A 14,535-nucleotide genomic window follows, 5' to 3' on the forward strand; every position below is an offset into this window, starting at 1 on the left:
TCACTATCACCTGCTATGTGTGGTCCTCCACAGATGGTCAGCAATGTACCAACAATTGGAGCTGGTTGTAAAGGTGGTGAGCGTTAGCATATAGGTGCTTGCTCGTTGCCTCCTTGAGCCTCTCACTGAGAACATCTAGCTACTCGCACATACCTCCTCAGGTGTCCTTTTCTAATAAGGAACTTAATCTCATCCTTGAGCCAGTTGTACTCATTGGTGCATGGCCATAGTCGTTATGAAAACGACAAAACTTGGTAGTATCTCTCTTGGATATGTCCTTCCTGATTAGGGCTGGTCGCCTGAAGGGAACAGTTGTGTGAGTGGCCTGGTACACTTCTACTCTGCTATTGACTAGGGCCATATAATTGGTGAACCTCGGCTCATATCTATTTTGTTTCGGGTGCTTGTTATCGGACGTCGTCGGCTCGTGGTTCGCCCTTTTTCCCCCATTCTTCCCATTATTTTTGTCGTTGCCATTGGTCTTCCCAAACTCATTTGAGGCTTTGGCAAGAGATTCTTTCGAGCCCTTGTCATCTGTGGGAGACTTTCCTTCATTGGAAATGGCCTCCTAGAGCTTGATGTACCTGCCTGCTCAATCCAGAAATTCCTGAGTACTCTTGACTCCATTCTTCTGCAAATGGTTCCAAAGAGATGAGTGGCATCATGTCCCATCAGTAAGAGCCATCATCTTCCCTTCATCTCCAACCGTCTTGGCCCTTGCAGTTGCTCGCATGAAGCGTTGAACATACCCCTTCAAGGTTTCTCCTTCCTTTTGGTAGACTTCGATCAGCTAATTGGCCTCAGTTGGATGTCACTGACCAGCATAGAACTGTCCATAAAACTCCTTTACGAACATTTCCCAAGAAACTATACTGATCGGAGGGAATTTAAAAAACCACTCCTGAGCCATTTCAGATAGAGTTGCTGGAAAAATTCTGCACCAAGCATCTTCTAATCCAATGAAGTTGGGCAAGACCGGCATTTTGAATTTTCTTGGAGTCTCTGCCATCGCAATTCTTTTCACAAATGGAGTGCCCTTTCTCCGATCCAACTCTATATGGGATGTTTGGTTCCCAACCAGTTGTTGGACAGCCTAATTTAAAGCAACTAGCTGAGCCTACACAGCATCTGGTACTATTGGAGCGGTCGGTGCTGGGGGAAATACTCGTCATGTCTTTCCCTTCTATCATTGAGAACATCCCTTAGATCTTCTTCTCTTTGCCTTTGCTCGCTCGCGCCCATTCAATCAAAGACGTTGGGCTATTTAGGTTGCCCCCCATCATTTTGGCTTACCGGTCGGTTCTCCCTTGGTGAAGGGCTCTACTCTTCACCCCTCTCTTCTCGCCGCCGACCATCATTCCTCCACCCAGAATCCACCTCATTATAGTCGTGGCCATCTCTAAATTGTGCCCGATGACGGTGCGACCTGCTGTTCGCACTATTTCCCTCTCTCCTTGCTGGAATGTCCTGATAGGTAGGTGGAGGCATGCGTTGGTCGGTAGGTCCCCAGGCATTATTATGTCGTGGGGGACCCCTGATCGCAGAGCCTGATTCCACCTGCCTTCTACTCGCAGAAGGACGCTATCCTCTGCTCGAAGGGTTTTGTTCCTCAACTGTCTGGCGTCTAGGGCTTCTAGGACATTGCCCGACCCTATTATGCCTTTGTTGTTGGGGATTATCTCGATCAATGCAAGAAGTTCGTTGCTGCTCAGGATCCTGGAACGGACTCTCCTGTTGAGTAGTAAGAGGTTGTTCTGACCTTTAAGGGTTTGCCGGTTGTGGCGAATTATGGTAATGTTGGGGATGATCAAATTGTGGATTTTGTTGCGGGTGAGTACTAGGTGGCTAATCCGATTGGGAGGCAGGCGTTGGCTATCCCCGAGCCAACTGAATGGCTACCTCCAAGGCAGCGGTGGCATCCCTTTGTTGGCGGTCCATGTCAGCATGTCGCTCATTCAGCTCTTAGCACTGCCTATCAATTTCCCTTTGTTGCAACACCATTGTTACAGCCACATTCTCTTTATTAGCCCTCAAATTGGCTAATTCTTCTTGCAGCACAATCAGAGTCGTTCTCAAAGTTTCAACATCCATCTCCTCCTCTTCCAATGCCACTTGTGGCTCATCCTCAACCACCCCTTACGGAGGAGGTTGGGTTGGCGCAGTACCAGAAGTTTGCCCAGTTTTCCTAGTTGTTTTTGCCATTTTTCTTCCTGGAGGTCTTGAGTTCAACTCCCAATGAAAGCACCAAAATGTTGACCCTTGATTTGGTCAACGACACGGAGTCAAGTAAAACGACAGAAATGAGACGAATTCAAGACAAAAAGATAAATGACACAAAGATTTATAGTGTTCGACCCCAAGTGATGGTAATGACCTACGTCCACTTATTGTTCTTATTAATGTAATGAAAACCTGCGATTAGCAAACTAGGGTTTACTGAGTTTCACAAGCTCAAAAAAAGATACAAGGTATTGCGAAAAACAATAATTCTCTTTCTCCAGATCCCAAAAGTCCTTCTCATGAACCCTTTGAGTCTTATTTATAGGTTCAAGGATCACCTAATGGGCTGGTGGGCCTTGATTACATTTAATACAAGCGTATCTCAAATAATAATAGAAATTACAATTATTACATAAATGTGAGATCACATATCAATAGAAAGTATTTGATATACTTCGACCAGCTTAGTTGCCCATGAAATATGCCTTCTACTGAGTGAATTCTCCTCTGGTCGATGGTCGACTAGAAACGTAACTGCTTAAATGGTCACGCACATCCCACATGCGTACTGGTCTTGCCACGTCATCAGAGGAATCTTTTTTGGGTAAACAATAGGAAACTAATTAATCCTAATTTATAGCTAATTTTACAACTAATATATGTAGCTAACATGTTGAAAATATTAGAACTCTCCCTGTATTGTTATCTTGTGCTCCACCATGACGACTAGAGCTTGTGCCAGGTATTTGACGTCCTTGACTTGGTAGGTCCGCTCGTGCAATAGAATGTACTAGTTGTACTTGTACTTGTTTGAATTGAAAATCATAAGACTTGTCAATTGACACTTCTGCACTACAATATGCCTCTGAAATATGCCCTGACCCCTTATAAAATTCAGCTACTGGATCGTCATTCACATAGGGGTCGTACTCATAGAGGTTGTCCTTGAGGACACCAATAGGACCTCTAGTTGGGATATCAACACCAACAGTACCCACAGGATCTCCCATAGGATATCTTTATGGAACAAAAGTGTTCACCTCACTATGAACTTTATTAACACTGGGACCGAGAGTGGAATGTGGATCTGCAATGACAATCTTTTTAACAAGAGTGACACACAAGGAAATCCTTTCTTGCGATGTTATTCCTAAGAATGCACAAACAGTAAGATCACTTTCAACATGAACAAGTGTAAACGGTTGGTCCCCACATGTGTAAGGAACCTCCAATTTCAACCCATACAACTCCTTATTAACACGAAGTTCCTTGTGCAATATGTGAAGAAGTTGCAAATGTGTTACATCATTCTCCATCGATATCACTATGCACTAAGCATCCTTGAAAATCCACTTCCTCCCATCCATTTCCCAAACACCATTGTAAGATACAAAAACATAAACAATGGAACTTGTGATGAAAAAAAAAACAACGAATTGTTAAAAAGATTGTAATTTTTTTCAGGTTGTCAAAAGAACTCAATTGAGCCTATATCTTGCTCTATCAAACATGCATCGAACCTACATCGAGAACAAATATTTTCACTGAACCCGGCCCTAAACAAGTATAGCTATGGAGCTCATATCGAGCACTCATCAAGAACATTCGAGAAAAATACTAATCGAGCCCTATCGAGCACTCATCGAGAACTAATTAGTATACATATCGAGCCATCATCGAGCCACAATCGAGCGACAACGAGCTCATAAAAAACCTATCGTCTACCTGTTATCGAGCTCCTATCGAGGAAAAAGGTTGCAGAAAATGCAAAAAACTTAGAAAATCACAAATCGAGAAATTTCTCAAATAAACCAAAAAAACACATAAACTTATACTTAGATCTATTCGAAATAACAAAAAAAAGTAAACAAAGAATACAAAAATAAAAATAACCATTTTTTTACCCATGGTTTTTCTCCTCCAAAAACTCTAAAAAAAGATATTGCCTTTGATACTAGGATCTTTACACCCACAATGAAGATGATTTTCAATAATTTGAGAACAAAATGTGGCTGTGATTGTAGACAAAGTGCAAACCGTGGCTGATGGGTGAGAGTTTCATGAGAGAGAGAATGGAGAGAAAGAAAAAAGATGTGTTCTTGATATAATAAGAGATATATATTTGATAAATAAAGAATACTATCAATTTGAAAAAGTGAGTAGCGCTAGTATTATATTAAAATAATAAACGCTTTTAGACATAGAATGGGAAGTTTCCTATATACAATCATACTCGTATACAATCATAGAAATAAAATAAAATAAAAGGACATACATGAGTATGACCCACCAACTTGATCTGTCCAACCAAAAATTGCCATGTTGACAGTCGATTAGTAGTAAAGTAAGAGAATAGTACAAATGTATTGAATGAATGGTTTAGTGACAGTCAAAAGGAGAGATTTGGTAAGTGGATTAGATTGGCAACGTCATAATATGCTTGAAACTTTAACGGAAAGTAGAGCAGTTCTTAGCGGCGACCCAAGAACCCAACGCCCCTCACATTTCCACGAGAAAAATAATTAAAGCAACCCTTTGGCCCATTGCAGTGCCTAAAATTGTCCCTTCCTCCTTCCTTCCTTTATTTATTTTTCTAGTTTTCTCTTATTTATTTTCCAAATCCCAAGTACTCCATAATAATTCTTACGTTTATGCTCGGTTATAAGTTGATCAAATTCCATTTAGAAGATACTCTTCCATTTCTTCAACAGCTTGGTTGAGTTCAATTAATTATATGGCACGTCCTTGAAAAAATACAATGTCCCCTCTTTTAACAATATGATGTATTATTCATAAATACTACCAACGTATAGGGTAATTAACGAATATATCCACATTAGTACTATGCCTAGTGAAGAGGGCTTTACCAAATGGCAATTATTTTTGGTAACAATGTATGCAATAGGTATGAAAAAGATCCACTCATCTTATATACACAAATATATATATATATTTATATATATATATATATACATGCGGCTATGCATCCATATTTTTCAATTAAAATCATGAGGGCCAATTTCCCCAACCAGTGTCCCCACTGTTAAAAAGATAAGCCCAAATGTACAAACAGATTGATATGATCAAGATTTCTACGGCTTGTAGTACTCGATAGAAGGGTGAACTTGGCTCTTACTATAACCTCTTATGGGCTCCAACTCACTGGCATGTCTTCTAGCTACCAGCAATATGAGATTCCTCCTCTGTTTTCCCATCTCCATTTACCCCTAAAAACAATTAAAAAATAATAAAAATAAAAGTTTACATAAAAAGAGTTCCCTGAGAGTTTTTGGCAGAGCCACTGCCAGTTATGTATATCTTAATATGTTATGTTTCCCAAGTTGAGTAAGTTTCTTTCAATATGTTTTTACTGCAAGAAAGTAAACACTTGAGACAACAACATGCCTTTGGCACTAGCTTTGTTGTTAATGATCCTCTAAACTCTCTCTCTCTCTCTCTCTCTCTCCACAACTTCTCCAATACCGACTGTGACCTTTATCTCTAATTCTCTACTTTGCTCCAACTTTGGAGCTTAAACCAAAGCTAGCTAATCTCTGCTTAACTCAGTTGATTTGGTGACCCAAACAACAAATAACTGCAGTTGGTCACCATCTTCTGTTTCTCTATTCTCCAGTTTTCTTTTTCTACACCATGACCTACTAGTATCCAGCCATGCGGAGAACTAGTGCTTCAGAAAAAAATGAGCTCCAATACCATTAAGGGACTCCATTTTTGGTGGAGGGTCTTTTCGTTTTTTCTTCTTCATCTTCTACACCATTCTTCTACAGCTCTCAACTCAGACGGAATTTTCCTACTTTCTTTCAAGTACTTGATCTTAAACGACCCTCTTTCGGCCTTGGAAACCTGGAACTACTACGACCAAACGCCTTGTTCATGGAAGGGAGTCACGTGCGCCGAAATCGGTCCTCCTGGAACGCCGGACATGTTCAGAGTCACCAGCTTGGTCCTCCCTAACAACCAGCTTCTGGGTTCGATCTCACTCGACCTGGGACGAATTGAACACCTTCGCCACCTTGATCTCTCCAACAACTTCTTTAATGGGTCTTTGCCTTCAACCATATTCAACGCCTCCGAGCTTCAGGTGCTTTCTCTTTCCAGCAATGTGATATCTGGTCAACTCACTGAGTCCATTTCTGGCCTGAAAAGTCTCCAGTTTTTGAATCTCTCAGACAATGCTTTCGCCGGAAAAGTTCCCCAAAACCTCACTTCTTTGCAAAATCTCACAATCGTTTGCCTGAAAAGCAATTACTTTTCTGGTAACGTTCCCGGCGGGTTAAGTAAGGTTCAAGTATTAGATCTATCGTCAAATTTGCTTAATGGGTCTCTGCCTTCGGATTTTGGTGGAGATAGTTTGAGATATTTGAACGTTTCTTATAACAAGATTTCAGGGAATATACCAGTGGAGTTCCCCAAACGAATTCCGGTGAATGCTACCATTGATCTTTCGTTTAACAATCTCACCGGAGCAATACCAGAATCAACGTCTCTGCTTGCTCAGAAAAAAGAGCTTTTCTCAGGAAACTCTTATCTCTGTGGAAAACCCCTAAAAAATCTCTGTACAATTCCTTCGACTCTGTCAACTGAACCTAATGTCACCACTTCTTCTCCGGCCATCGCAGCCATACCCAAAACAATCGACTCAACTCCGGAGACAGCGACAAACGGAGCTCCGCCACAACAGCAAACCGGGCTAAAGCCCGGTACAATAGTCGGAATAGTTGTCGGAGACTTAGCTGGAATAACCGTCTTAGCAATGGTGATTCTCTACATCTACCAACTCCGGAAGAGGAAACATCTCGACCCGGTATCGAAATCTGTATACGACCCTGGAAACAAAACGGGTTATAGCGGAAAACAGGACGACCCTGACGCCATAAAAGCCTCTACATGGTCTTGCTTGACTATTAAAGGCGAAAAATCATCGGAAGGAACGAGCTCCGACAGTGATCGGGACGAGCGAAACAGAGAGCCAGTAAATGGTACTGGGCCCAACCGGAATGGGGGGTTGCTGGTGACCGTCGACGACGACCAATCGCCGGGGTTGGAGCTGGAGACTCTGCTTAAAGCTTCGGCATATACTTTGGGTGCAAACGGAGAAAGCATTGTGTACAAGGCGTTAATGGAGGACGGGACTGCTGTGGTGGTGAGGAGGATCGGAAAGAGTCAGGGGGAGAGGATGAGGGACTTCGAGAACCAGGTGAGGTCCATATCAAAGGTCCGACACCCAAACTTTGTTCGGATTCGTGGGTTTTATTGGGGTGATGAGAAGCTTGTTATCTATGACTACGTCTCCAATGGCAGCCTCGCTAACACCGGCAGCCGTAAGTCTCTACTACCTTTCTCTGTTTCTTTCTATTCTGTTCGCAGCGTATGTTAGCAAAACTGCTCATGTTTTGCTACGATACGCCGCCTTTTGTCTTGCATGTTTAGAAGTTTTCTTCTTTTGACTAGTATGCGCCGCTTTTGTGTTCCCATTTCTTTCTTAGATTCAAAAAAGTTTTGCTTTCTTTTAGTTATTTTTTTTTTTGGACAAAGCAATAATTTAAGACTTAAGATTGTTTTGTAACTAAATTTATGGTTTATGTGTAAACTTCTGTTGTGAAATATGTTATTCTCATTTGTGAACTATAGCAAGTTTTAATACGTTAGGCTTTTAAATTATTGGATATTAGTGCAAGTTAATAATTTTTGTATTAATGATTATGAAAAATGCTAATATTAGAAAATGAAAATAAAAATACAAATTACCGGTGCTTTGATCTGTTTTTTCAAATCTTATTGATTATAAATAGTACTTTTTTAGTTTAATAATCATAAGATTCTTTTGGCAAAAACATATATAAATTATTTAGTATGCATAACTAGATTTATTGGATGCGTAGACCATTAGTATAAATAGTGATACTCAATCTGCCTACTTTAAAAATATTGGAAATATTCATTACTGCACGTGATCATGCCATTTAAGTTGAAGTGTTGGAGCCAACCATATCTATAAAATAGAAAAATTTAGTATTGGAGTACTATCGGATACGATGTGAATAAAGTAATATTTCTATTTACTTTAAATTTCTATTTAGAGTAAATTTCCTATATATAAAAATTTATACATATCGTATTTGTCAAAAAAAAAAAAAATCACAGGTCACATGGGAAACTTGTAAAAATAAAATCATTTTTATAATCTATTTATCTATGGCGTTGCTAGTAGTATTTTTTGTTTGTCTTTGTTTTTGTTTTTTTTTCTCTCGTGGGCATTTACGTATCAAATGATTGGTCTTTCTTTTTGGTCGTTTCTTGCTTTCTGTGGCTAGCTATTATTTCTGAAATTCGAACTCAATTGAAAAGCATATATAAATTTAGTTGGTCAAAGAACAATTACGATATATGCAGGAAGAGCGGGGTCGTCACCATGTCATCAACCGCTTGAAATACGGCTGAAGATAGCAAGAGGCATTGCGAGGGGACTAAGCTACATCCACGAGAAGAAACACGTGCATGGAAATATTAAACCTAGCAATATCCTTTTAAACAACGAAATGGAGCCCATAATAAGTGATTTTGGCCTAGACCGGCTCATTGTCCCAACCGGAACCAGTAGTCATCACAAATCAAGCGGTTCGGCCAGGTATTTCGGAAGCCTAAAATCGGCCGCTGCGGCCGCGCGTGACGGTCAATATGATGTCACCTTCGGTGGCAGCCCAGGATCCTCCTCAGCCTGTGTATCTCCATATCAAGCACCAGAGTCCATGAAGAACCTGAAGCCTAATCCCAAGTGGGATGTGTTTTCTTTTGGTGTAGTTTTACTTGAGCTTCTAACCGGGCGGGTTTTTTCGGACAGGGAATTAGGGCAGTGGACCGGAGTCGGTTCGATGGTTGAGGATAAGAACCGGGTTTTGAGATTGGTTGACGTGGGGCTGAGGGGTGAGGTAGAGAGCAAGGAAGATGCCATGGTGGCATGCTTGAAATTAGGGTTTCATTGTGCTTCTTTTGTCCCACAAAAGAGACCAACCATGAGAGAAGCCCTCCAAGTGCTGGACAAGTCCCCTTTCATTTCTTTGGAATACTAATTATGTATTTGAACCCCGCAAAAGTATTTCTTAGGCTGAAAGCTTCTTGTATTTCTCTTTGTAATTTTTCTTTTTCCATCTTTTTCTTGACTTGGACGTTGCATTAAAAGAAGAAGGAATGTTGATATAATTATTTGACTGATTAATCAAATGCCATTGATCTTTATTTTTTATATATGAGGCACTTGATTACAAGAATGGCCATAGAGAGCATTGACTGCAGTTTTGCTTAAGCAAGAAGCTAAATATTATTTGGAAAGGAAGACACATGTTATAAGATATGAATGAGTAATGTGTGGTGTCCGGCTCTCATTTTCTCAAATTCTTGTTGTTGTTGACTGCCTTTTTGGTGTCAACTTTAATAAAAGAGAACTTAAAAAATGAAGATAATACAGAGTTTTACGTTATTCAGGTTATAAAACAACCCTAGTCCACGAATATATTGTTTTAAAATGCTTGAAGACTGAGAGATCAATGTCAAATGGAGGTTTTACGCAGTGTTATGCTGCTCAAATTACACAATAGTCGAACCCCTATCAATGGGGTATCCCCGCCATATTTATAGTGGCTGGGGATAATTAAATGGGGCTTTAATAATTAATATCCCTCATAATTATGGGACTTTAGTCCCAATTGTTACAATTCTCGTGATACTCAACTGGAAGGCCTCTACAGATCGCACGGGGCACATTTACGAGGTATCAACCGACCACTTTTTGGGGGGACACGCTGCTGAAGGTGTCAGAGAGTGGTTGCACATCTTCTCGTCTCAGGCGACGCATTGGCACATGATATTTGTCTCGTGTATGGAAACGACATTACTACACACGGAGCATGACACGTGTTAGGAGGCTGCTGGTGGTCCCAAGATGTTGTATGTGACAGCTGCCATCGTTCTCTTGAGGTGGAGAATCATCACACTATAACTCCTCGACTAAGAGAGTAAATAATATTTCGCAAGATCTAAGGAACCTTTCTCCCCAGAATCTTTAGTTAACTAACTTCCTGGGCACCCTGAACACTCAACAATGAGTGCCACATGTCGTCTTGAAGAAAAAACAGATAACATTTGCTCCCAAACTCTATACTCGTTCTCAGACGGTAGAGCTTAACCATATGAGTGTTCTCAAGGGGAGTTCTCGAGGGGAAACACTTAGGTTGGACACTTCCCTTTGACCAAATAGGCAATGCCACGCGTCAATTCCTTATTGTTGGGCCTGCATATCGGGGTGAATTAATGAAGGGTCTTGTCCACGCCTAAAACGTCTATTCCGTACTTGGCACGCCCTTTCACACTGTACCAGAAGCGTCCTTTCTCCCACTTTTTGATCATGATCCACTCCTCAACAACCACCACGACCATAGGATTACTCTCGAGTAGGTACTTCCTAGGTAACAAACGACTATTACGTTTTGAGAGTATAAATTTGAATTTTTGGCTCCTCAATATAACTTACGTTCACTTTGAAAACTCAGAACCCAAGCTTTCCTGTGCCAAACACCATTCTCACTAGAACCCATTTCTATAATTCCTTCCTTCTTGATTCGTGGCCCTGGACGGTTGGAGAGAAGCACAATACTTCTAGGTAAACGAAGCAAAGGTATCTCCGCGGTCGCATGAGATACAATATTTACCAAAGTTATTTATCGAGTAAGTATCTTCTTCTTTTCCTCTTTTCATTTATGCAGATGTTTGAGTTTGGGCATGGCACTTGACACAGATAGGATTTATTCATGTAAGCACATTTGGGATGCCCCATAGACACGAGCTAGTACCCACAACCTCCATGCAAGCCTTCAGGGTGTTCTGCCCATCTTTGGGCCTTTTATTGTCGAATAATCGCGTTTGAATGCTCAACCAGATTCTATGAAATTTCCAGAATACGGTGAGTTTTATGAACTCTGGCGACGTTTTGCAGGAATCGACATCGAACCCCGAGAACGTCCCTTTTCCTTAGAAATTCTCTTTATTCCTTCTTCCCCAGTAGTCTTAGGGTTTCCCGTGTTTTGGCCTTCTTTCTTTGGTCCAAATACTAACTACTTGGTTTTTATGTCTCAGATGTCCAAGGAACTACATCAACTTCACAAGCAAGGATTTTACGACTTCGATCAGGAGATTCTTAAGATGGCCTGAGAACAAAGAGTGTAGCAAGGAGGCGCGAGGGTGGAGACCTGAGAACCAGTTAGGGAACCAGTAGTTTGCGCGGATGGTCCGGTAGTAAAAAGGCTGGCATCACTAGCCCAAAGGGGGATGTCCGTGGAGGAAGTGAACTGGACCCCCATTCCCCATCCCACTTAGTAGTACGAAGCTGATGGGTTTTAGGCGGAGCAGTATCATACTTTGCTTCGACACCTCGAGGCCTTGGAGCACATCATGAGGCACTATGGGATTGGCGAAGAGTGCTTTGTGCGCCTTTCTCGAGATTCTGAGAGGGTACATCGTAGTGTCAATGGTCTTGGCGCCATGAGCCAAGCACACCTAATGGCTGGAGCAACCTTTCCCCTACACCAATATTTCATGGAATTCTTGAAGTTCATGGGGATAGCTCCCTTCCAACTTTCCCCCAATGTGTATCAGGTGCTAGCAGGAATGTAGGGCCTGTGTTGGAGGAGGAATTGGCTTGCACCTTCTCCGACGGAAATACTGTATTTTTACAGCTTCCGTAATACCCTGAGAAAGAAGAGCAACAAAGACGGGTTCTATGTGTTGATAAAGTACGCCAGCCCGTCACTCAACTAAATGGCCCTTCACCACAACGAGAATCATTCTCAAGATTTGAAGGACTGCTTCTTCTTTACGAACGGATTCCCGACTTGTAATAACCTGACCCTCATTCTCGATTTCTCTAGGGTTGGTGAGTGACCTCCCAACAATAGTTTTCTTTTCCTTTTATCCAACCTTATATACTTAGTCTTTTTACTGAATAGGTCCATTTCATCAGACTCTGTATGTCCATGTTTCTGAGGACTACCTTCAAGAGTTGAGGACTCTCCCCGAGTAGGATTTGGAGCTTAGCTTCTTGGTGACGAAGGAGAATCTTGTAGGAGCCGGGATCCTCCATCGAGGACAAAGGATCATAAACTTGGAGCTGACAAGGTACTACCCCTCCAAGAAGTCTCGGGAGCTGGCCTCTTGGCACATCCACTACATTGATGACCGCGCCCTCGAGTTACTTAATCAAAGGTTGCGAGAAGAGCGACTAGAGAATGTATGTGTGGTTGAGGTGGCCCGAGAAGCCTAAGAAGATTAGGAGCTTGAGGTTGAACTCCAGGCGGGCCGTGAGAGTTATCAACTTGCTCTAGGTAAATCCCATATAGCCTTACATCATGCTAAACACGTAGGGGATAGGATAAGTTCTGAACACGTCTTGGCTTCTCCCTTGCTTCTCCGGTGTGGCCTAATTGTGGACTGACACTGGACTAGGAATGAGTTCAAGGATTACCAGGACCTCATAGATGTCTATCTCCACCATCTGAGGAGGCAATCACCTCCTCGGGGCTTTGTATCCTTAGACCGCGTGACATCTTTTACTCCTAGATTATTTAGTGTCAATATGGTACCAACCTAAACCGTGAGGTGGGGGAAAAATTAGGCACTTCAACTGTTTGCACCAAGAAATAATTGATGATTGGGCTTTTGAGAAGCCTTTATTGTTATTTTAGTTTGACTGCTTTTGAATTTGTGCTAACCGTTTGCTTTTCCTTGCAGAAAACATGGGACTTGCTGATATTGCCTGTTCAGCTCTTAGGCTAGGCGCGCCTCCGAAATCCTCAACTGTAGGAGGACAACAATGTCCTCAGGAGGATCCTGAACCCTACCCACTGGCGAAGAGGGAAAAAGCCTCCACACCTCCCATGGAAGTTTCAAAGGAGGAGCTGGTTCTAGTCCTGGAGGTCTTGTCCTCCTCCAGGGCTGGGCAAGAGGTCCTGGGCTTGGACCAACAGGAGTTGGCATCTCGCCCTCAACTCTTAGTGTACCCCGAGAGGTATGAAAGGGACTTTTTAGAGTGCTATCATACCATGCTCCAACATTTCTATGCTCGTATGGAGGAGGGAAACAAACCCCTCCATGACACTGCCGAGGCCTTGCGCCAGTTGACGCCTTTGAGAGAGCGACCTATCGTGCCCTCAATAGGTCGGTCTAACATGTGAGCGCTCATAACCTTTGTGATGTGAGCACTCATAACCTTTTCAGTTTCAAAATTTAACCCAATTGGGAACTATTATTCAATCTATAAGAAGGTATAGATTCTATATCTGTTAAACTATGTCCCCAACCATATATATCATTGAGTCCATAAAACAATTATTCTTAGCTTGATCATTCTGACAATCCTTAACACATGAATCAAAGAATCTGATGGCATATATAGGAGTTCATAGTAACCTGAGGATTAAGATCATCGTGTATATGATCATCGTTTGATGTGTTTGATTAATACTATGAAACTGTGTTTAAACAAGTATTAACAAATCACATCTGGTCCAGTTCTATATATCACTATATATAAAGTACATTCACTAAAGTGTCCTACTACACTAGTGACCCGGATCTAAGCACTTGTATTCATAATACTAGTGAACAGTACTAAGAGTAATTAATCTAAAGATTCCATAACTTTATTTTACTGCAAACTGTTTTAAGTTCATTATCTCAATCTCGATCCTCTCATACCAATATGAGATTAAGACCACATGGATGAACTTTGAATTTTTTTTTTATATTTACTTAATATTATCAACATAATATCGGACATAGTCTATATATATAATAATTAAATTCAATCATTTATTTCATTTAAAACATTTATGAACTAAAATCTCTTTAAGAGCATTATTCCTAGCAATCTCCCACTTGTCCTAAAGAAAATCGAGGCATCTCTTTTAATGTGTCACCCACATTATCTTGAATGAATTTTTCTAGCAAAATCTTTGTAAACCTTTTTGTAAAAAACTTTTTTGAAGCTATCTTGAAGATCCTTACATCAATTATGTAAAATTGTCTCGAATTAAATGATACTTCATTTCATGTGCTTTCCCTCTCATGATTTCTCAGTTCTTTTAGAATAGTTATATCTCCATTGCTTTCGCAATGATATACTAATAGCTTGTTCAAGTCTGAAAGCCTTTCTAGAATGGCAAACAATTCAACTAAATCAAATAGCCTATTTAACTGCTCAATAGCTGTTACATTTCGGCTTCTATGGTGAAACATACAATTTCG

The 14,535-nt window shown here is 41.1% G+C and overlaps 1 protein-coding gene across 2 annotated transcripts; it reads left to right on the forward strand.

Moving 5' to 3' along the window:
* Positions 1-5,379: 5,379 nt before the first annotated feature.
* On the forward strand, positions 5,380-13,591 carry LOC133796757 (probable LRR receptor-like serine/threonine-protein kinase At4g37250). Of its 2 annotated transcripts, none has more exons than XM_062234417.1 (2): positions 5,380-7,562; positions 13,021-13,591. In XM_062234417.1, exons 1-2 carry the CDS (start codon positions 5,921-5,923, stop codon positions 13,461-13,463), a joined length of 2,085 nt encoding a protein of 694 aa, XP_062090401.1. In that variant the 5' UTR covers positions 5,380-5,920; the 3' UTR covers positions 13,464-13,591. The 2 variants fall into 2 exon arrangements, with proteins under 2 accessions (XP_062090401.1, XP_062090392.1); XM_062234408.1 differs by lacking the exon at positions 13,021-13,591 and adding an exon at positions 8,635-9,486 and having other exon boundaries at positions 5,418-7,562.
* The last annotated feature ends 944 nt before the right edge of the window (positions 13,592-14,535 follow it).

The sequence above is a fragment of the Humulus lupulus genome, chromosome 1 (genome assembly GCF_963169125.1).
Source record: "Humulus lupulus chromosome 1, drHumLupu1.1, whole genome shotgun sequence".
In the NCBI taxonomy this organism is placed as follows: domain Eukaryota; kingdom Viridiplantae; phylum Streptophyta; class Magnoliopsida; order Rosales; family Cannabaceae; genus Humulus; species Humulus lupulus.